The following is a 23703-nucleotide window of genomic DNA, read 5'->3' as shown; positions in this document are numbered from 1 at the left end:
ATTTTGACAAATGTTGGAAACTGATGGTCACTGACTTCCATTGTATTTTTTTTTCCAGCTATGGATGTCAGTGGTTTCCAACATTCTTCAAATTATCTTCATTAATAAAAAAAGAAATTCAAAAAGGTTTCAAAAGACTTTAGGATTTATAAATGCTGTGTAAATATTCATTTTGAGATCAAGCGTCAGCATTCGGTTTAATGTACCTTGTTTTCCTCATGTTGAGAGGACCTAATGTCCCCACAAGTATAGCAATACCAGTCGAATTTGACCTTGTGGAACATTTTGGTCACCATGCAGAAAACAGCTCATATATAACAGGTTGTTGTTGTTGTTGTTGTTGTTGTTGTTGTTGTTGTTGTTGTTGTTGTTGTTGTTTTATATGAAAAAATGCAGATTGTTTCTCGTGAGGGTTGTGTTTTGAGGTAGGGGGAGAGGATAGTCTGTACTTTATCGAATAATTATTTCTATGGGAAGTTCCCATAAAGGTACACTCAAAAAAAGATGTTTGCTGTTTGTTCAAACTAACATTCGTAAATCCGTAAATTAGCAGTTTTCTGTGTTTTATGATTCATGGTTTTATTTTCCCCCATTTATTTATGCTTTTGAATTGCATTATGAGATCTGATCTTTTTTCCAGCAACTTTTCACATTGAAAAGTTCAAAAAAGTGACTTTTATTGACATTTTTAATAGTTCAAAGTAATCTATTGTCTGGGTTGGTGTTGTATATTGTTGTATACTGTGGAAATATAAATTTATATCATCTAATTTCAAATTAACAATAATCTACGTATAACTAAAAAGTTATATTCTCTGGTTTTTAATTATATAATTTCATTAACATTCCAGCTAGGAGGGACATTAACCTTTATCTTTCTGACAACAGGCTAAGCCAAAGTAATGCAAATTGTCAGTTTCACAGCATGGGGTGTCTATTGTTTTCTCTTTTCGATCAAATGGTCAGGCGGTTTCTGTCTCCAGAACATGATGAGATTAGACCTGAGAAGCAGTTTACCCTGCCGACCACAACCCTTAATTTGCATACTTTGTTTAGCTATATCCCCTCCTCCTAAGAACACAATATAGCCATGAAATCTTTGTCTTAATGCAGACTAATTCAGACTTGTGTGAGACTTGTGTGAGAGACTTGTGAAAGAACTTGCAGACACATTGGACATCTTGAAGACGCTGTATGACTGCAGATTAACCAACACGTCTCAATAAAGGAATTCTGCTTGTTTCGAGTCTCCTGGACTGGGTTCTCTCTTCTTTTCACTCATTTATTTTTTTTTACAACAACTTGGTGCCGTGACCCGGATAGAGACTGAATTCATCAAATTCTCAACAATTTGCTACAAAAGACTGAAATCCACCTGGAATTCAACTTGAACCTTCAAGATCAAGAAAACTTCTTCAGACGGAATCTTCAGCTCAACGGCAATTTGAAGTCACTCAGCGGACGTCACAAATTCTCAACTATTTGCTGACTACAACCCTGATGAACATTGAAGCTACCTGAATACAAAGATCAGATCACTCCAGACTGAATCTTTTCAGCTCAACCTCGATTTGGTGAGTTTCACTCTATCAAAAGAACCATACAGACCAGTCTATACACATGGTTATTCTCTGCTCCATCAGAGAAAAGTTAACAAACAGCTGCAGGGTTTGTTTAACAAAAAGCTATCCTCTATTTCAATAGAGAAGTAAAGCCTTAAGTGCTATTTTTTTCTTTTAAAAAGTTATTCTCTCTTCAGAGAAGTTAAGCCTTATGCGCTATTTTCTTTTCTTTTCTTTTGTTTAACCTCTGTTCAACCAGAGAAGTTTAACTTTAGCTATACTAGCTAATTTATGTTATCTCTTGTTCAGGCAGGAAGTTTTAGCAACATGTGCTAATATTGTTACCCTCTGTTTCGCCAGAGAAGAAATTACTACACTTTCATCTGAAAAGTTTTAGTATTTTTACTTTGTGATAATAAGCTCACAAAATGTTCAGACAGAATACAAGACTGATCACTACAACTGAAAAAGGTAGTTTAAAAACTCCTTTATTGTCAGATCAGGATTTCAAATCGCTGCTACGACAGCACATGGACTCAATAACAGAGTCAGTCAGACTAAATTTGACAAAGAAATTTAGCATTGACCCAGATGATGTTTGGACATTAGATGAATGCAAGAAAGTGCTTGATGCATGCATTCGCAAAAACAATGTAAAAGGCATTATCTGCTGCTACAGAGAATTCAATTTATCTCGAGCTAAACAACAAGCTCAAGCTAAATCAGAATTTGAAAAACAGATCCAAGAGCTTCATGCTAAGATAACCTCATTAACAAAACAACTGAACCTCAAGAAATCAAAAACTGACATTGAGGAGGTTAGTCAGCCTGATAATAAACATCCTGACTTACAAATTGTCTCTGAAACAGACATTCCCATCCAGTCAGCAAATGATTTACCTATAGGTTCAGTGGAGGTTTGTGGTGCCAGAAGATCTAAGAGAACTGAGAGTTCACACAACAACACTCCTGTTGTTCAAATTCAAACAGTTTCAAGAACACTAGGACCTAGAGAAATAGACAGATTATCTCAAAGCTTACCATCAGCACGCACAAATTTTTCAGAGTTTAGCAGAGCACTAAACAGCAAGATGCGTCTTTATGACATGTCATTAACAGAAGTCACCCAGCTAATGTCTCAAATCCTCACTGAATCTGAATTCAACAGTTTTGAGCATACTGTGACCTCTAAATTACAACATGCCAGTAAGGATGATTTGAGAGAGGGTGTTTTGAAAGCTCTAAAGAACATTGTTGGCCCAAAGATTGACTGGTCAAAAGTGACTTGTTGTGTGCAAAGGAAAGATGAATCTGTGAATGAATTCACTGAGAGATTTTGTCAATCCGCCATAACTTACAGTGGATTAGCTGATAATTCGGACAGTGTGCTAGATGATAAGGGACCCCTAGTCCGCATCTGGTCAGATGGCCTTGCAACTGAATACAGACAAGCTTTGCCATTTCTTAATATCACCTGGTCTTCCACCACTCTCAGAAATAATATGAACAGTTTAGCTTTGTGGGAAAGAGACTCTTACATCAAAGACAGAGTCAGATTTGAAGCAGCCGCCACTAAGGTCAACACAGAAAAGACATCAAATCACAAATGTCTCAGGAAAAATATCTGTTGTCATTACTGTGGTAAAAAAGGACATTGGATGAGGGAGTGTAGAAAGAATAAAAAGAACTTTAAAGAGATGAACAGGGTAAATCAACTTCTGAACAGTTTGCTAAATGCCCTCAACATACCCCTCCCCTCATCACTAAATCCATTGAGCTGTCCACAAAGATGCTAACCATTTTTTGGCTGTAAGTGCTTAATGTCCCAGTTCATTTACAATTAAGATGAAAGACTCTTTGTAAAAAGACACAAAGGAAACTTCTTCCTTTGTATTAGGGAACTCTGCTTAAGTCCACTTACAGCCTTGAATGTGTTTTAACACATATTTTCAATCACTACCCATTCAATGTTATGATGTCTGATAGGACTGATATTTATTGAATGATAGTTTGTGTCTCACATTTCAAAAGTTTGCCCACCACACTCAGGGACAGAACAGGACACACAAACCAGTGAGGAGCCCAGGGCAGAACTGAAAGCAACAGGCTTCAGGGGCCGCACCCTGTGGTGAAGACTCCCTTTTTCCCCATTTATCCTCACCTCACTGTTTTATAGGTGTCATAACTTTAAGATTAGGAGACAGAAAATACACAACACTATACGATCACCAACTTAACACAACCACTATACGATCACCTGAATAACTAGACACACGAACTATGATCATACAAGTCTATGCATGAATACTGCTGGTCTGCTGTTTCCTTGTTTTCTTGTGTGCAGGTAAACACAAACACTGCATCTTCTCAGAAACACTCTGAACCAGAGCATCACTACGGAGATCCATGAATGACAGGAAGTCATCAGATCAACTCTGTGCTGGAGAAGAACCACAAGAAACAGACCTCACAAAAGACTGAACACTATTCACAAGCCATGGACTTTCAGAAGATCTGCAGTTTAACTACATGATTTTTTGTGTCATCATGTAGGATTTATGACATTACAACTGATTGTCATAAACGTGTGAACAGTTTTAGAAATCTACACTTACATCTATGTAGATATTGAAATGACACAGAATAAGTTAAATGTGCCTGTAACTTTTTTCAAGTTACATGACTAGAAGATGGGGCTTCTGTTATCATACAGAAGCCATTGAATGGTTTTAGGAAAGCTTACAAATTTATATTTTTTTTGTGAGAGTTTTTAAATAACTCTCAAAGGGGGAACTGTGGAAATATAAATTTATATCATCTAATTTCAAATTAACAATAATCTATGTATAACTAAAAAGTTATATTCTCTGGTTTTTAATTATATAATTTCATTAACATTCCAGCTAGGAGGGACATTAACCTTTATCTTTCTGACAACAGGCTAAGCCAAAGTAATGCAAATTGTCAGTTTCACAGCATGGGGTGTCTATTGTTTTCTCTTTTCGATCAAATGGTCAGGCGGTTTCTGTCTCCAGAACATGATGAGATTAGACCTGAGAAGCAGTTTACCCTGCCGACCACAACCCTTAATTTGCATACTTTGTTTAGCTATATCCCCTCCTCCTAAGAACACAATATAGCCATGAAATCTTTGTCTTAATGCAGACTAATTCAGACTTGTGTGAGACTTGTGTGAGAGACTTGTGAAAGAACTTGCAGACACATTGGACATCTTGAAGACGCTGTATGACTGCAGATTAACCAACACGTCTCAATAAAGGAATTCTGCTTGTTTCGAGTCTCCTGGACTGGGTTCTCTCTTCTTTTCACTCATTTATTTTTTTTTACAACAATACCGTACAAAGACCTTGTAATAAACTGCTAGTGCATTTTCTGTCATTTTACAGACTTTTTTCTATATATATTATTTCTTATACATTATATTATTTCAACCTATTAAAATGTCAATAAAAGTCACTTTGAAAATTCACAGAGTTGAATTTTCAACATCAAAAGCTGACAGAGCAAAGATCAACATCCTATAATGTAATTCATAACCGTAAATAAACAGAAAACACTTGTGAATCACAAAATCCAGAACCTGTTAATAAACAGATACTTTTACAGTGTATAAAATAAGCTGAAACAACGCAACTGATGTATATGTGTGTGTCTGCAAATTCACTTACTTGTACACATGTATCTTTATGTATTTCAGAAGACAAAGTGTGGACAACCATAGCCAATGACCTGCCGGCTCAGAGTTCTGTGTCTGCAGGTTCTGTACCCGAAGACAAGACTGTGCTCACACTCAATTACAGCATGTCTACTGAACAGGTGACGCTTTTATAGTGTGAATTAGACTGATGCTATTCCTGAACGTCAGACACTGAACGTGGTGCTCTTATTTCAGGTGAACGCCGTCACCAGCAGCGCGGAGCTCTGTGAGCAGCATGTTTCATACATGTGCTATAAATCACAGCTGCTCAGGGTGCCGTCGCCAGGTAAATCTCTTTCATAAGAGAATGTCACTGTTTAGAGTTTGAGGCATTAAACTTCATGTGAAATCTAAATGTACAATGTTTTTTTTGTTAGCTTACATTGTTATTATTTAGGTGAACAATTCAGCGCAGGCTTATTGTAGATGCGTACCTCCGTGTACATTTATAGAGACTGCAAAATATGTACTCACTGGTAAATCTGGCTGCATTTAATCTGTAAAACTCTATGGGGCAGTATGATGATGACGCTGCTGATGGCTTTTTTTTCTTTTCGCACTACTGCTGACCGCTTACGTCTGTATGGACGACTTTCAGTGTTACCAGTTTGCTCAGTAGCTAGCCACATAGGCCGGTAACAGGCTGAGAACATGGTAAAATCTGAAAATATGGTAAATTCACATGGCTTTTCTTTTTCTAGATTGCTTTTAAAACCAATATCGGTTGGGTGTAGAGAAGGCTGTGTGGTTCAGTCAGTCAGTCAGTTGACAGCAAGCTGGTCAGCTGAAGTGTGTGTTGTTGTGCCCTCTGGTGGATTTATGTGAAAAGAGGATGCGCAAACGGCATGTGTGGGAGAAATTTAAGGGTTGTCAAAAAGTGCTAACAGTGGCCTCTGGTGGATTTGTGAAAACAAATACTGCATGCATTTGTACCTGTGAGCAGGCCAGGATTGGCTAATCGGGAGGACGGGGAGAATTCCTGGTAGGCCGGTCCATTTTTTTGGCTGCAAGGGCACTTTTTTCATTTATTTATTTATTTATTTAACGGTAGCCTCACTTTTTTTATTCATTATTTTTCCGCAGCTCCGCACTTTTTATTTATTTTCTCGCAGCATCGTGAACAAAATGCAGCCTGCAGGTTAATGATGATGTAACTATCATTCGACCACAAACAGTGGCACTTTAGTGAATATAAGAATTAAAGAAATTATATAAATGAATATTACACCTGCTCAATGAAAATCAGATGTTTATCTACATTAATAAATCTTACATAACTTGATCAGAAGTGGGCGAGGCAGTGGCGCAGTAGGTAGTGCTGTCGCCTCACAGCAAGAAGGTCGCTGGGTCGCTGGTTCGAACCTCGGCTCAGTTGGCGTTTCTGTGTGGAGTTTGCATGTTCTCCCTGCCCTCATGTGAGTTTCCTCCACAGTCCAAAGACATGCAGTTCAGGTGAATTGGGTAGGCTAAATTGTGTTTGTGTGAATGTGTGTGTGTGGATGTTTCCCAGAGATGGGTTGCGGCTGGAAGAGCATCCGCTGTGTAAAAACTTGCTGGATAAGTTGGTGGTTCATTCCGCTGTGGCGACCCCGGATTAATAAAGGGACTAAGCCGACAAGAAAATGAATGAATAAATGAATGAACTTGATCAGAAATCTAAAAAGGGGAAAAAAAAGATTAAGCTATCAATAGAAAGTAATACTGTGGTTTAAAGTGGTTAGCATGTTACGTTACGAACCTGTCTTAAGTAATTTGTTTTTTTTTGGGGTTTTTTTTTTCATTTTTTGTATGAAGACATGCAATACTGTTTGGGTTACTTATGTAGGTGTACATATTTTATTTTCATATTTTGTGTGACCACCGTTACAAAGGACTGGATATCTGTAAAATGTTTTGCACTGTATATATATTTAGATATTGCACTGAAGTGGGCCAGTCTAAGGCTTGAAACTGCAGGGCTGAAAAGGAGTCCCACTCCGGCCCTGCCTGTTAGTATGTATTTTGTGGTCTCTAGAAATGTAGATGGTGGTACGTATCCACAATGAGCCTGTATTGGAACTATTAATCCATGCAAGTTAATCCACTTGTTTTGGTAATCTTCAATTAAAATCTGAACATGTTCTTCTTCGTTTGGAGGTGCGATCCTTCTTTGATGACATCAGTTTAACGGCTTCAGCCTCAATATTCTTAACCACGCCCCTCTTACCGTTACTTTGCAATGTGAAAATGATACACAACAAGAAAGCCCCACCCACTACTCAATATTCTGTTTCCGTTGGAAATAAGTCAACATAATGAAATAAAAGTCTCAGCAACTTCCACTTGAACCGGACCTTTAGATGTTTTTGGTTTGTTTCAGATGTGCCTCCGTCCACATATTGGGTCGGCAGGGGAAATGAGAAGCACTTCTACTGGGGCGGCTCAGGACCGGGCGTGCAGAAATGTGCCTGTGGTATTGAACGCAACTGCACCGATCCCAGATATTACTGCAACTGTGATGCCGATCTCAGACAATGGTGAGAGTTTGGTCAGAATAACAAATCCTTTTTTTTTTGTATGCATAGTTACAAAACATGCTCTAAATTATAAAATTTTAATTTACAATTTTGAAGAAATGTGATCCTTTCTTTACAGATTAAAACAAAAACAATATTTTACTCAAACTAATAGCTATAAATTGGGAATCCAGAAAAAATTTAAATAGTCTCTTCAATTTTTTAGAGTTTTATACTGTGTTAGGGGAAAAAAGTAACATTGAATAGCTAATAAGCATATTTTGTCATGTATAAAGATACTGCATTCCCAATTCCTCATTTCATAAACAAACTTTAATTTTAAATCTTCTCAAATTTCTGAAAGTCACACAGTTTTATGTTGCACAGACATCCTTTTCTTTTGTACCAAAAATCATTAGAATGTCACATAATGTTCCATAAAGATATTTTTATAAATTTTCTACTGTAAATATCAATGCTCAATTTTTGTTTAGGAATATACATCGCTGAGAACTCAATTTGGGCAAGTTTGTTTTTTTTTTTCAGATTTTTTAATAGTTGTATCTTGAATAAATATTTCAGAAAATAATCTTGAATGTAAAAATGGACTCTTCTGATTGATTTTGTGGTTAGGGGTCTTATATTTTTACTTACAACTACTAAAACTAGTACATTTTAACTTATGCTATACACACTATGCAGTACACTAATATTTCAGATTTAACATACACTGTCAGAAAACAATGGGGTAACACTTTATAATAACTACACACTATCTAATCATTTATTAAGCATTAGCAAATAGTTCGTTCATCATTTGTTTAGCATTAACTCTACATTAATAGTAAGTAAGTAAGTAAAGTTTATTTATAAAGCACATTTACTTCAGTTTGGCACTGACCAAAGTGCTGAACAAAACCATAGCACACACTCTAAAAGAGTAAAAATAACAATAAAAGTAATAATAGGAATGAAAGTATTACAGCAACAACCACAATAAAGATTAAAAGCCTGGGAATGCAATGGAATAAAAATGTGTCTTAAGTCTAGACTTAAAAATAGAGAGAGAAGAAGCACTCGTAATATCCGGTGGCAGCTGGTTCCACAAACGAGGAGCAGCGACTGCAAAGGCTCTATCTCCTTTCAATTTAAGTCGTGACCGAGGAATTTGCAGTTAAATTTTATTTGAGGACCTAAGAGACCGAGGAGTTGACTGTAAGTTAATAAGTTCTGATATATTAGAAGGTGCATGCCCATTCAGTGCTTTAAAAAACTATAAGTAAAATCTTGAACTGAATTCTAAAATTAAAAGGAAGCCAATGAAGGGATGCTAAAATTGGTGAGATATGAACATGTTTTTTGGTGCCTGTTAAAAGTCTAGCTGCCGCATTTTGAACCAACTGCAACTGTGCTAATGCCCGGACATTACTAATAGACATTATTTAGCAGTTTAGAAATGCAGCTACAAATACTGTTCTTAACATATATGCACAATAAATATGCTTACTTTGTTAATGATTATTTTTCACTACAAAATTAAGTATTGCAGTATTTACAAACCATTTGTATTTTGAAAATGGTACAAAAGCTAGCTACACCAAAAAAGTGTATCTTTGTCATTTATCAATACACAGTCCTTATTTGAAACTCAAAGAAAGATATTAGTAACTCAGTTGTACATATTAGTATCCAATTATTATATATTAGTACCTTTTTAAAATATACATCCCTTCTTTATTTCTGAGAGTATAAATTCTTTCTTCTGCTGCATTGTGCAATGTTATGTTGCCCCCTTGTGGTCTATCATTCATCCTCTGCGTGGTGTATATTTCTCCAGGAAAGAAGATGCTGGTATGTTGATGTATAAGGATCATTTACCTGTGAGTCAGGTTGTGGTTGGGGATATTTATCGCTCTGGATCTGAAGCCAAACTCACCGTCGGACCGCTGCGCTGCCAAGGAGATCGTAAGTATGCCGCCCTTAGTCACAACGCGAAGGCTGAGGTTCCTTTTTCACAGATGTTTAATGCACTTATCGACACAGATGCCGACATCAACACCGTAGAACTGTATAAATGATTACAATAACAACATCAGATACATTCACAAACATAAGGATTAAGCATACAACTTTAAAATAATGAATGAACAAAAAATACATTCACATACCACTTTGCCTGCTTGTAAACTAAGAGAGGAGGGATACATCCTTTGAAATCTTGATTATAGCACTTATGACTTACAAAAGAAACGTCCTTAAATCTTTGCGTTACTTTCCTCTTTCACTTTCATGCGAGTGCCAAACCCGGAAGTAGTATTGTAGCTGGGCAAGATGGGAATGAAATTAAAAAATGTCCAAAACCGTCAGAATGAATAACTTTTGCTCAAATGAGCCATAGATTGGTAAATAAGTCAACAATAAGCAGTTTAAAATTATCAAAAATTAAAAATTATACATATTAAACTAATCACAAGTTATTTAAGAAAACACGTTTAAAGTACACTAGCGCCATCTAGTGGAAACAAAATACCACTGCTTTATGACAGCAGTTACACTCCCACCATCACACTATGTGGGATCATTACAGGAGTTATGCATATCAAAAAAATTTCAGTGACCCTTTTGTACATGTTAGTTATACACAACGTAATTTCCCTCTGTTTACCTCCTTAATCAGCTTCAACAATTAATACTGTTTTGTGTATTGGTCTTTCTAAATAAACTGGCTTACTTGTGCGTGCACCTTTACTATCGAGTGTTGCATTACTGACAAGTAGCTTAAGCCTTCTCACTCTACCATCAGCTCCTGGGACAACTTCTACTACCTTGGCTAGCTTCCACTGATTTCGAGGTGCTAAGTCATCTTCCAGCAGAACAATATCATTTTTCTGAGCATTTCTCCTGCTCTTATGCCACTTATTTCTCTGCTGCAGACTCATCAGATATTCCTTTCTCCACCTGGTCCAAAACTCATTCGCTAGAAACTGAACTCTCTTCCATCTTTTGTGAAGATATAGATCTTCCCTTACAAACTCTCCGGGAGGTGGTGCAATGATAGTGGGCTTCATTGTCAGTATGTGATTAGGCGTCAGTGGTTCTGGTCCCGTAGGATCATTTATGTGCTCTGAAGTCAATGGACGACTATTGACTATTGCCATTACCTCATACATGAATGTTCTCAAGGAAGAAGTGTCTAGTCTATTTGCAGCCTGGTCTAGGATAGATGTTAATACACTCCTTACAGATCGTATCTGTCTCTCCCAGACACCACCCATATGACTGGAGGCAGGTGGATTCATGCTGAAAGTACATCCAAGCTCCTTTACACGTTCCTCATTCACCCCTTTCATTAACTCCACAAACTCTCGCTTAGCACCAACAAAGTTGGTACCTTGATCGCTGTACAGCTTACTCACATTGCCACGTATTGCAATGAAACAACGCAGAGCGTTAATGAAAGCATCAGTGCTGAGATCATCAAGCACTTCCAGGTGAATGGCTCGTGAACACATGCAGGTGAACAGGAGTCCATATCTCTTCAGTTCTCTCCGTCCTTCCTTAACATAGAATGGCCCGAAGCAATCCATGCCACTATATGTAAAAGGTGCGGTGGTTTCCATTCTTTCTGGAGGCAAGTCAGCCATCTTCTGCTCCTGATTGCGTTTCCTTAGTTTTCTACACTTCACACATTTGTAGATGTGAGATGAAACTTCGCTGCTGCATCCCAAAATCCAAATGCCATTAGAGCGAATTTCATTTAAGGTTATGCATCGACCTTGATGTTGCACTTTCTCATGAAAATGTTTTATGAGAAGATGAGATACATAATGACCCTTGGGAAGAATGGCCGGATGCTTGACATGAGGGTGAAGTTCAGCTTGTGTCAATCTTCCTCCCACCCGTAAGATACTGTGATCATCAATAAAAGGGTTCAACTTGTACAGCTTATTGGACCCCTTTGAATTGACTTCCTTTCCTTGTCTTAGAGACTTAATTTCCTCACTGAACACTTCCTCTTGGACTGTATGTATTATGAATTGCTCAGCATCTTGTCTTTCTTCAAGTGTTGTGGCTTTGTTGGATCTTTCCACCAAACCTTTTACAACTTTGACACATCGTCTGAGTCTAGCTATGGCCTTGACTGCCCTCTTCCAGTCAGAAAACCGTTGCAGGCGTTTGGACAAAGAAATTTCTTCCTTGGCCTCGGTGGTAAAAACCTGTATTCTTTTGAGTTCTGGATCTCCCTCGTCAACTTCCTTTACTTTAACATCTTCCTTAGGGAGTTCTCTTTGCCATAGGAATCTTGGACCCGTAAACCAGTTTGATTCCATAAGTTCCTTCACAGCTAGTCCACGAGAGGCATGGTCAGCTGGATTCTGATCCGAAGCAACATATCTCCACTGACTAGGCTCTGTGTTGGTCCTGATTTGCTGAATCCGGTTGGCTACAAAGACATGGAAGCGCCTTGCATCATTATTGATGTAACCAAGCACAACCTTGGAATCAGTCCAGTAGTATTCACGGACACAATCCAATTCCAGTTCTCCTTTAAGAAGATTACCAATTCTTGTGGCTACAACTGCAGCTGTGAGCTCCAATCTTGGAATTGTTGTCACCTTTGCTGGTGCCACCCTGGCCTTACCCATAGCAAGAGAGCAATGAACTTCTCCAGACTTGGTCACCATCCTTAGGTATGAACATACTCCATAACCTGACACGCTGGCATCAGCGAAATGATGCAGTTCATATTGTTGGACATCCTTGAACGTTGAAGGCATGTAACAACGTGGTATCTTTACCATAGACAGGTTATGCAGATCACGAAGCCAAGCTTCCCAATGCAGCCTGAGGTCATCAGGAAGTGGTTCATCCCAGCCTATCTTGTCATTACACATTCTTTGTAAGGTTCTCTTTCCAACCAGGATGTAAGGTGCAATGAATCCAAGAGGATCAAAGATGGAGGCAATTGTAGACAGCACTCCTCTTCTTGTGAAGGGGTTTTCCTTTACTAGCACTCTGAAATGAAACTCGTCTGAAGTTACACACCAATGTACTCCAAGTGCCCTTTCAATTTTAGGTTCTCCTAGTGCCAAATCGAAGTCAGTTGCACCTTCAGTACATTCCTCTCTTGGGATTGTAGTGATCACTCTTTTGTTGTTGGTGATGAATTTGTGCAAGTGAAGCTTCCCAGTATTGCAGAGCTCCCGAGCCTCTTTCACAAGCTGGATTGCCTCTGCTTCTGTGTCCACACTCACCAAGCCATCGTCAACGTAAAAATTACGCTGTATGAACTTCACTGTGGCTTGATTAAACTTGCCTTTACCTTGTGAGGCGAGGAATTTAAGGCCGAAGTTAGCACATCCTGGTGAGGAGGCAGCTCCAAACAAGTGGACCTTCATACGAAAAACTGACGGTGGACATGCCATTTTGCCTTCTTCCCACCACAAAAACCTGAGGTAGTCACGATCCTTTGGGGCAACATAAAACTGATGGAACATCCGCTCCACATCACACATAATGGCTATCTTCCCCTTCCGGAAGCGAGACAAGACTCCAACAAGGGTGTTTGTGAGATCAGGTCCTGTCAACAAGTTATCATTCAGAGAAGTGTTTTGAAATCTGGCAGAGCAATCAAAGACAACGCGAATCTTGCCTGGCTTTTGTGGGTTGTAAACCCCATGGTGAGGGATATACCATGCAGGCTGATTTCCTAACTCCCTTTCTGGAACCTTTTCAGCATCGCCTCTTGCTATTATCTCCTTCATGAAGGCTAGATAATCCTTATAATACTGCTCATCTCTCTTCAAGCGCTTCTCCAAGGATTTGAGTCGACGTTCTGCATACACCTTGTTGTTCGGTAAGTTTGGTCTTTCACCCTTGAAAGGCAATGGCATCTCATAATGCCCATCCTGTTGTTGCCTAATACCTTCATTCAACTTTGCAAGAAACCGTAGATCTTCTTGTGATGTAGAAACATCTTCATTGTACATTTCAACAAAGTCTGACTCAAACACCTTTAAGATATCTGCTGGAGTCATCATCACCTTAACCTTGTTTCTATAAACAAAGCTGACTTCTGACTTAAGCTTGCGAGAAGGTTTGCCAGCTGGCAAAACTTGTTTTGTGATGATCCTATGGCTCGTGCCAATCTCATCTTCATAGTCACCTATACAGTGATTGTATCCGATTATGGTCCAGCCCAACACCGATCTTTGAGCAAATGGCTGATCTTCATCACCTCTGAGAACTTCTCTAGGAAGTAAGGCTTGAGGACAGTTATAGCCTATTAACAAGCCTATTTCACAGTCAAGTGCAGGAGCCATTTCACCTGCCAGATGCTCTAAATGAGGCCAGTTATTTGCTGTTTCACAGGTGGGTATATGGGACCTATTTGCAGGTATGTAATCCCTTGTATACGTTGCTGGGAGTTGGATTTTCAGTTTTGAATTGATTCCTCTTACTTGCAGTCCATTCAATTTGCAACTAGACACAACCTTCGTTTTAGAAGTTATTGTAGAAATCTTGAGTTTAACTGATTCTCCCTTTGCTCCAAGTAACTCAGCAGTGTCCTTCAGAATGAAAGTGGTATCACTTTGAGTATCAAGCAGGGCGTACACTAAAATCTCCTTCATTGGTTCAGTTTTTGTCGAAACATATACTGGAACAATGGATGAAGTATAAGTGCCACTCCTTTCTTGGATTACTCTGTTTGATGTCGCAGACTCAGATTCTTGTACCCTCTGTGATTCAGATGTTTTGCTTGCCGACTTTGGGTTACCCCTTAACCGATCTTGATTGATTCTAGTTGTTTGTGCTGAATCCTTACTCACTCTATCTTGATGTAAGCATGTTGGATGATGTCCTTCACATTTTCCACACACACTCTTAGAGGTACATCCCTTAGAGTTATGACCTGCCCTGAGGCAGCCAAAACACAACTTCTCTGCTTGCACAAACTTTAATCTTTCTTCAATTGGTCTTTCCATAACCTTGCGACACTCATGAAGACTGTGGCCATACCGCTTGCAAAAGATACACAAGATGCTAGTTTTTTCACTGGAACTAATAGTGAATGTCTTGGCACTTGAATTGCGATTCCTTTGAAGCTTAGGGTGATGTTGGTCAAACTGTTTAAATCTTTCTTGTTCTGCTGGTTTTATTGCTTGCAGTGAAGTAATAGGATTGCATGCGATTCTAGCTTCCTTATTGAGAAATTCAACAAAGAATTTGAAGTCTGGAAATCTGTTGTACTCATCTTGGAACTTAGTAACTGCTCTGTTCCAGCGTGAACTTAACCACTCTGGCAACTTAGCAGATATCCTTTGGTTTTCAACACAGTCATTCAGAGCTTGTAAACCTTGAAGATAAGGCATTGCTGCTTCAACGCTGCTCAGGAAATCGACAAATTCCTGAAGGTCTTTGTTGTCCTTATTACCAATCTTGTGCCATGACTGTATTTTGTCACGATACAACTTGCCCACTACAAACGGATTGCCAAACCTGTCCTCCAGTACTTTCCATGCTGCTATGTAGGCTGCTTCTGTCCCAATCAGGAAGTGCCCTTCTATAGCTTTCTTGGCTGAGCCACTTACATACTTGCGTAAAAAGAAAAGTTTTTCTTGAGCCGGCAAGTTCTTACGATCAATTAAAGTCTGAAAGGACAGTTTCCAGTCATTATACGTCAACGGGTCTCCTGAGAAAACAACAGGTTCAGGAATTGGAATTCTATTGGCTGTAATTGCTTCAGCAAGAGCCTTAACAAGGTCAGAGACTCCATTGGGAGCAGCAGATGTGTCGGACTGTGCTATGTGAGCTTGGGAAGATTGATTAAAAGAAGTAGTGTCTTGAGTGAGCATTAACGGTTGTGAGGGAGGAGTATGAAGGTTTGGTGGAGAAACATAATCTCCTTGTTTCTGTAAAAAAGGGGAAGAAGAATGCGATTTTACATCATCATTGATGCTTTCAGCATAAACCTGTAGTCTTGCTTGTGCTGCATTATGTCTTTTTAGTTCTTCCAATCGTTCCACTTCCTTTTTCTTCTCTTCCAACCTTATTTTTCTGGTTGTACTTTCTGAGATAAATTGAGCCTTTCTTCTCGCCTTCTCAGCATCCATTTCTCTTTCTAGAGCTTCTCTTTCAGCAGTTATTCTTTCATCTTCTGCCTCAAGTATCTTAATTTCCTCTTCGTATTGATGCTGAGTCTTCATTATTTTAAGCACTTCTTGTGTAGCTGCTACTTCAGCTGCTGCTTCCTGTCTTTTCTGCAAAGAATCATGGGAAGTCTGGCTGAACAACTTAGAAACAGACCTTGACATATTGGAAGTTGCTGAAATTATGCTGGACACAGTGGCTTCAAACACTGAATCTGAATCAGGCCAAGGTGAATTCTCAGCTTCTCCATTGAGAAAACATTGAGCCTTTTTATTTGCAGCAGTAGTAATGGCAAGACAGGTATCGTTTTTCCTCCGAATTTCTGGCTCAGGGCTTGTGATGTTTCTTATTTCATCATAAAGTTTGTCAACCTCAGACTGAAGGGCATTAATGGTGCTCACAACCTCAAAAATCAAATCCATATCATCATTATCCTTCATGGCTCTTTTCAAACCATTAATGTGATACTTCCATCTTTTATACTTTTGCTCAAAGCTTCCTTTTAGATTGTTCAGTCTAGCTTCTTGCAACGTTTTACCCTTATCAGTGAGTATACGCACACGTTGGCTTCTTCTAACATCTGAGGTCTGTGTTTTATCTGCACTGACCTGAAGTTGTTGTACTTGTGTAGCTACTTTATCCTGCTCAGCCACTTCACCCTGTTGTAATAGTAGAGTCTGTTCTGCATCATCGCTTTTCTTTGCTACTGGATCTGCACACACAGCTTCTTTAGTGGACATTACCGTTTTTTCACTTGTTTCCGACATGACAATTCTGTATTTTCTATAATATGATATTCAAAGGAGTGTATCCTAATTTTCAATAAAGCTAACCTTTATCTAATCTTCAAATCTTCAAATTCAAATTTAATAGCGAAGCTATCTCAAGTAGGCTTATATCTTAACCATATAAATTTAAACCAATGTATTGGAAGTACCAAAAATATGAATACAGCTTGTAAAATATGATCAATGAAAAATTATAATCTATATGACAACCCAGAACTGTCTAATTCAGTCTTTCAATAATATAAATGATGCATTCGTTTGTCCCTTTAGTCCATAAAGTTTAATAATCCAACAAGTATAGAAAAATGTCCACTTTTATCCTTAAATGAAGATGATGGAAATACCAGTGTTAGTTAAACTTCAACAGCAGTTCACAAACCCTTGTGCTGCTTCCAAGCACTATCTTATATGTGCTTGCTTTCTTCAGCCCTTTTCCGACTGCTGCGTCAACCACTCTGTAGCAATCCTCTTGAAGATAAACCTCTCCTATCCACCATCCTTTACCTCTTGCTGGTCAACATCCACATGCAGGTATCATCTGATGGTCCTTGCCTTCACCGATGCAGTGAAGTGTTCTACTATGCCGCCCTTAGTCACAACGCGAAGGCTGAGGTTCCTTTTTCACAGATGTTTAATGCACTTATCGACACAGATGCCGACATCAACACCGTAGAACTGTATAAATGATTACAATAACAACATCAGATACATTCACAAACATAAGGATTAAGCATACAACTTTAAAATAATGAATGAACAAAAAATACATTCACATACCACTTTGCCTGCTTGTAAACTAAGAGAGGAGGGATACATCCTTTGAAATCTTGATTATAGCACTTATGACTTACAAAAGAAACGTCCTTAAATCTTTGCGTTACTTTCCTCTTTCACTTTCATGCGAGTGCCAAACCCGGAAGTAGTATTGTAGCTGGGCAAGATGGGAATGAAATTAAAAAATGTCCAAAACCGTCAGAATGAATAACTTTTGCTCAAATGAGCCATAGATTGGTAAATAAGTCAACAATAAGCAGTTTAAAATTATCAAAAATTAAAAATTATACATATTAAACTAATCACAAGTTATTTAAGAAAACACGTTTAAAGTACACTAGCGCCATCTAGTGGAAACAAAATACCACTGCTTTATGACAGCAGTTACAGTAAGTGCTTTTTAAAACGGTATCAACTATAATGTACTTTAGCCAAGCAGGATATCCGTGTTTGACATCCTTTCTCCGTCTGATCAAATAAACAACTAGAAATGATATAGGTTAAAGCAATGGTGGTTCCAATATATCAGAAACACTGTTTTAAGCTAAAAGTGGTTTCAAGTCAGTTATTTCTATCTTTTACTGTAGTGTGTCAGTCAGAAACATCATTTTATTTCCTAGGCACGTTAAGAGTCTTCAAGAGACCTACCTGAAAAGCTTTTGGGAAAAGAGGTTTTAAATACAAAGGGTGGTTACACTAAATGTTGATTAAATTTTTTTTTGTTGCAAGTTAATTTATAAATAACATATTTATGGCATTATTTTTGAAGACATTCTCACTTTACAGCATTTTTACCTCAAAAATGTGCCTAAAAATACATACCTGCCAACAGGTATTTAGGATTTGGTGATTTGGGGACCCTAAGCAATTCCACCCATGGGGCCCAACGGTCCTAAAATACACCTTTTTAATCATAAAAAAACCTTCTAATACCACTCAGTCTATTTTCTATGTCTTATCCTAATGCAATATCTACATTTTAAATGATTTGTTTTCTTAAAATGAATTCAAAACTAAAAATGGCCTAATATATAAACCGAAAATAATGAATGTTTTTTCAAACTAAACCTTTACTTGATTTGACTGCTGGACTGCTTCATGATTGGGGGTGTTAGACAAATTTGCATATGTAATAATTAAAAAAAAATTTGTAATAATTGAAATTCTTACAGTTTTGCTTGTTAGACCCTTTCCCTACAAAAATATGACAGAAAATTGTAAAAAAAAAAAAAAAAAAAGATGATAACAATGGTGTTGTTAATCTGTCTATTAACAACACCAATTGGAGGACAGTACAGACACCAAAACAAATACAGACATTCTGACCAGGAACGCACATTTGCAAAGGACAATAACTGACTTTAGCACTGATTTGTAGATATATATGTTCACTTAACATGTTTCTTAAACATCTGCAAACATATTTTGGTATTTTTAAGCTTTAGAAGAGTCAAAATTTTACAGACAGCACCTTTAAAACCATCTTTAGCTAGTAATTTTTGCGACCACTGTAACTCCAATGTTTCTTTAAAGTAGACCTATTATAAAAACTATATAATTAATTATAATAGCAAAAATAACTTTTGTAATAGGTTTAAACACAGTTGTGTGGCAACAGTCTATGAATATAACAAGATTCTAATGGTAAAAATATATTTATTTTATTTTTTTATAATCACACATTATAACACCAGTCTGCAGAAACACTTTGATTGACATTCTTTTGTACGTGTCAGTGACGATCTCTTCCTTTTAAGCATATGATGTTAGTCTTGTTTTTGAATCTGCCACTATGCTGACACACAGGCATTTGTAGCTCCGCACTCCTTTGAAAGGAGCACAATCTCATTTAAATTTACAGCGGCAGTAACCAAATTGGCACATTTAGGATCAAAGCCTAAAAGGGTCAGTTTTAAAGAGTTATAAAACATTATTTGTTTGGTTTTCAAAGTTGAAACTTCACATACACACTCTAGGCAAATCAAAACTTATTTTAGATCTTGTAAAAAAAGAGCATAATAGGACCCCTTTAAATGCTGTAGAAATGACACACTGCTGCTTTAAATGTTACCAAAACAAACCTCTTCTGAATTGCCTGTGTGTTTCATTTATAGGTCACTACTGGAACGCTGCTTCTTTCAACACACCTGCATCTTATCTTCATTTTCCAACCTTACAAGCTGAGACCAGTGCTGATGTGTCCTTTTATTTTAAGACATCGGCTTCACACGGAGTCTTTCTGGAGAACCTGGGCAACCCCGACTTCATTCGCCTAGAACTCAGATGTAAGCTTACTTTTATCACTTCCCCTCGAGAGGATTTACCTTTTAAGCACTGTGAGGAACTGCGCTTTAAAGTCCCTATGAAATCGAAATAAAGTTTTTTAGATGTTAGCATCAGTATGTTAGTCTTAAGGATGTCTAGTGTGCTACGAAACAGTGACTAAATTCGCATTAGGAAGATATAAACATCTAAAGTTTGCAGTTTGTCACTTCCACCTAAATGGATCAATTATTTTTTTTAAAGTCACCTCATACTTTAGTTTTACATCAAATCTTCTGACAAATCAAATGCTCTCTAGTATCTGACATGCCCCGCCCCCTTCAAGATAAGTCTCATTTGCTTTTCATTCGATGCACTTAAACTCAGCCACTCTCACTGGCAAGGCTGTCATGAAAACAAAACTCTATTGGTTGGTTTTTAAAGGGGGAGGGGCTATTCTATGCTCTGCCCCATTTCATTTTTTAGTTGAAATTACGCCTCACATCAAACAAATACGCCCACTTCAAAGCATTTTACACGTCATTGAGTTTTTCTTCCTTAATTTATCAGTGAGTTTAAAAACCAATGGCAGTGTTATTTTATTATTGGTTATGCACTATTATAATTTGTAAACTAAAATAATTAGCCTATTTTATTTTACATTTTTAATGTTAACTTGTCATTTTTATTAGTTTTGTATTATATTTTTATTGTATAAACTGTTATGTTTTGTATTTATAGCTCAGTTCGTAATTAGCTGAACAGATGTGTTTTCAGTCTTGATTTGAATAATGTTGGAGCACATCTGATCATTTCTGGAAGCTGATTCCAGCAGTAGGTGGTGCAGTAGCTGAAAGCCGATTCACCCTGCTCTGACTGAACTCTTGGAATTTCTAGTTTATATGATCCTAAAGATCTGAGTGATCTGTTGGGTTTGTACTCAGTGAGCATGTCTGTAATGAATTGAGGTCCTAGGCTATTTAGTGATTTATAGACTAGTATAATACTTTAAAATTTATTCTGAATGTAACTGGGAGCCAGTGTAAAAACCTGAGCTCAGGTATGATGTGCTCTGATTTTCTGGTTTTGGTCAGAATTCTGGCAGCAGCGTTTTGGATAGTTAAATGGCAAATAAGTTATAATAGTTAAACGGAAAAAATTATCTCAATCATATTCACAAAAATAAATAGATTGTGATGCATTAAAAGGATCACAGGCCTTCAAAACACTCATTAATTTTCATTTTGAATCCACCATCCTTTAAACCACTAGCTTTTAACTATTTGTTTATTATCAAGTGATCATTTAAAATGTGATCCTTTTATATATTTTATTCTCCATTCATAATTCATTTTTGCATAACCATATGCGTTACTTTTAATGACAAATGAATATTATTTCAGGTTTTTTTTTTTATTTATTTATTTTTTACATTTTTTCAAGTCATTTGAAACATTAAAGTAGACATTTTACTTGCATTTAATATGCTTTCTCTGTATATAAAATGTCTTATTTTTTATGTATTGAACATGGACATTATATTCCGTATAACTGCAGGTTAACTATGTTAGTATATAATAACTTTAACTGTCAAAAGCTATTAGTTACTAGTTTATTAGTTAGAGTTATGGTAACTAATAACCTTAACTTTTCCTAATTTGTTAGTAATACATTAATGTGCACCTTTTGTAAAGCTGCATTGAAACAATAATTAAAGTGAAAGGTCTAAACAAAAAAACTAGAATTGAATTGAATTGATTTGATGAAGACACAATCATTTTAATCAGTTTAATTAACAATACCATCTCTGTTACTCTCAGCGGCATCAGTGGTGTCGTTTTCATTTGACGTGGGCAACGGGCTGGTGGAGTTAAGCGTACGCTCATCTACACCCCTCAATGATGACCAGTGGCACAGGGTGGAGGCGGAGCGCAATATCAAGGAGGCTGTTTTGCGAGTGGATAAGCTGTACAGGGAGGCGCGGTCAGCACCGCCTCAGGGCCACACCCGCCTGCAGCTCTTCAGCCAGCTGTTTGTAGGTAAGAAGTCGGGAATTTAGTTCAGCAGTTAACATTTTATTAATCAGTGAATTATATTTCTGAATATCTAGTGATTTTCTGATGTCATGAAGTGTTTTTTGTGCTTTTTTCAATGTGATGTAAAGAAAACATCCAAAAAAATGCACTTTATCAATTTGTATCTGAAGATTTCAATTAGAATACATATTTTTGTACATACAGTATACTGTACTGTGCAAAAGTGCTAAGCACTATACCAGTTTTGCTAGCCTAAGACTCTAGCACAATATATAATAAATCAGTCTCTTTATTAAAAACAAACAGAAAATATGAAAATACAGGAAATATGTACTAAAAAAACCTCAATTCCTCTTCAAGCAAAAGTGTATGATTAATGTGGCTTCCCTTTGCACCCAACACAGCTTGAACTGTTTTGTTCTAACTGTCCCGCCATTTTCTGAAATAATGTGCTGTGTGATTATATCAGGCTTCTTTTAGCACTTTCCAGAGTTCTTCTTTAGATTTAGAGTGTCTTATCTTTCTTTTTGTGTCCATGTGATCTCAATCAGCCTCTGTGGCCACGTTTACACTGTCAGGTTTTGATGCCTAATTCTGATTTGTTGCCTATATCTGATTTTCCGTTTACACATTCTTTTAATTGTGACCCATATTCATTTCATGTGTTTACACTTGCTATACAGTTTACAACATCGCGCATGTGTAAAGGCGGGTTCTAGCATCTGCGCCTCACTAGCCACCATGAAAGAAATTGTCTTGTTTTTAGTTCTGCGGAATATGCCAAGTTCACCTAACTGTAAACTGATTTGGAGGCCGAGGAGGAAGGAAAGGGTCATCATTGGCAAAGAAGTACCACATTGTCACAAGTTTAATAGCGTACAAAATGAAATGCCTGCCTGTTTACATGACAGTAGCATTGTCAAATATCCGATTTATAGCTGATTAATTTCAACATATGAAGGAGGTCTAAAACCGATCTCTGAATATCAGAATTCATGCTTTTTGTGTGTGTGTTTGTTTACACGGTCATAGAACAGATCTGATCTGTGTTACATATGAGCAAAAAAATCTGAATTGGGTCACATTTAACTGGCAGTGTAAACGGGGCCAAAAATATTAGGGTCTGTGTTTCACCAGCTGTTTTCTTTCTCCAAACAGGATTTTACTGCAATTAGCGGATCATTATCATGCTGAAAAGGAAAACTATTATTACTGAAGTCATTACCAAAAGGAATGGCATTATGGACTAAAACCTAACTGTACTTTTCCCAATTCCAACAACTCAGACAATATTGCTAACAACACTGGTAGAAATGCAGCTCAAACCAGGACAGACTCTCTCACTCTACATTGCCCTTTACATGTCTTTTAAACAATTAAACCAAAATAATTCAAACTCTAACCTAATCTAACTCCTATCCATCAACTGAAAGATCATTTATTCACCCTGTATATATCTAATTTTTGTTTAAATTACAAAAACATTTACACTTATGACTGGTTTTGTGGTAAAGGGTCACATATATCCATTATACCATCAGTGAAACAACAGATTTAGTTTTAGCTTAAAACTTTTGCACAGTACTGCATTACATATACATATTAAGGCTATTAGCAGTAAGTAAAAATACAACTAAAACTATAAACAACATTTTATTATTACTACTAATAAAATAAAACTTAATTAAAAAAACTAATTAAAGCTATTTTTTAAAAAGTGCTCCCCCTTTGATGATTTATTTTTTTTTGCACGTTTGTCACACTTTAATGTTTCAGATCATCAAACTAAATTAAATATTAGTCATAGATAACACAATCATGTAGCTCTGAAATTAAGGTTTTTATTATTAAGAGAAAACAAAATACAAAACTACATAGCCCTGTGTGAAAAAGTGTTTGCCCCCTAACTGCAATAAT

General features: G+C 37.2%; 2 protein-coding genes across 3 annotated transcripts in view; one reads left to right on the top strand and one right to left on the bottom strand.

Moving 5' to 3' along the window:
* cntnap2b (contactin associated protein 2b) overlaps positions 1–23703 on the top strand; it is a 103346-nt gene that overhangs the window by 64827 nt on the left and 14816 nt on the right. For both annotated transcript variants that reach the window (XR_015477855.1, NM_001302242.1), the window contains 6 exon segments: positions 5281–5399; positions 5476–5566; positions 7640–7796; positions 9613–9740; positions 19603–19773; positions 21571–21789. Coding sequence is in view for 1 of the 2 variants with exons in the window: in NM_001302242.1 (NP_001289171.1) it covers positions 5281–5399; positions 5476–5566; positions 7640–7796; positions 9613–9740; positions 19603–19773; positions 21571–21789 (885 nt within the window). In the remaining variant the exon portion in view is untranslated.
* On the bottom strand, positions 9784–17638 carry LOC147846517 (uncharacterized). Its single transcript, XM_087241406.1, has 2 exons — positions 17492–17638; positions 9784–17389 (listed from the first exon to the last, which is right to left on the bottom strand). The coding sequence occupies exon 2, from the start codon at positions 16691–16693 to the stop codon at positions 10445–10447; it is 6249 nt and encodes a 2082-aa protein (XP_087097532.1). The 5' UTR covers positions 16694–17389; positions 17492–17638; the 3' UTR covers positions 9784–10444.

This window comes from Danio rerio, chromosome 2 (genome assembly GCF_052040795.2).
Source record: "Danio rerio strain M-AB ecotype USA chromosome 2, GRCz13ab, whole genome shotgun sequence".
NCBI classification, from domain to species: domain Eukaryota; kingdom Metazoa; phylum Chordata; class Actinopteri; order Cypriniformes; family Danionidae; genus Danio; species Danio rerio.
The sequence above is the reverse complement of the archived record's forward strand: the minus strand, read 5'-3'. Positions and strand labels throughout refer to the sequence as shown.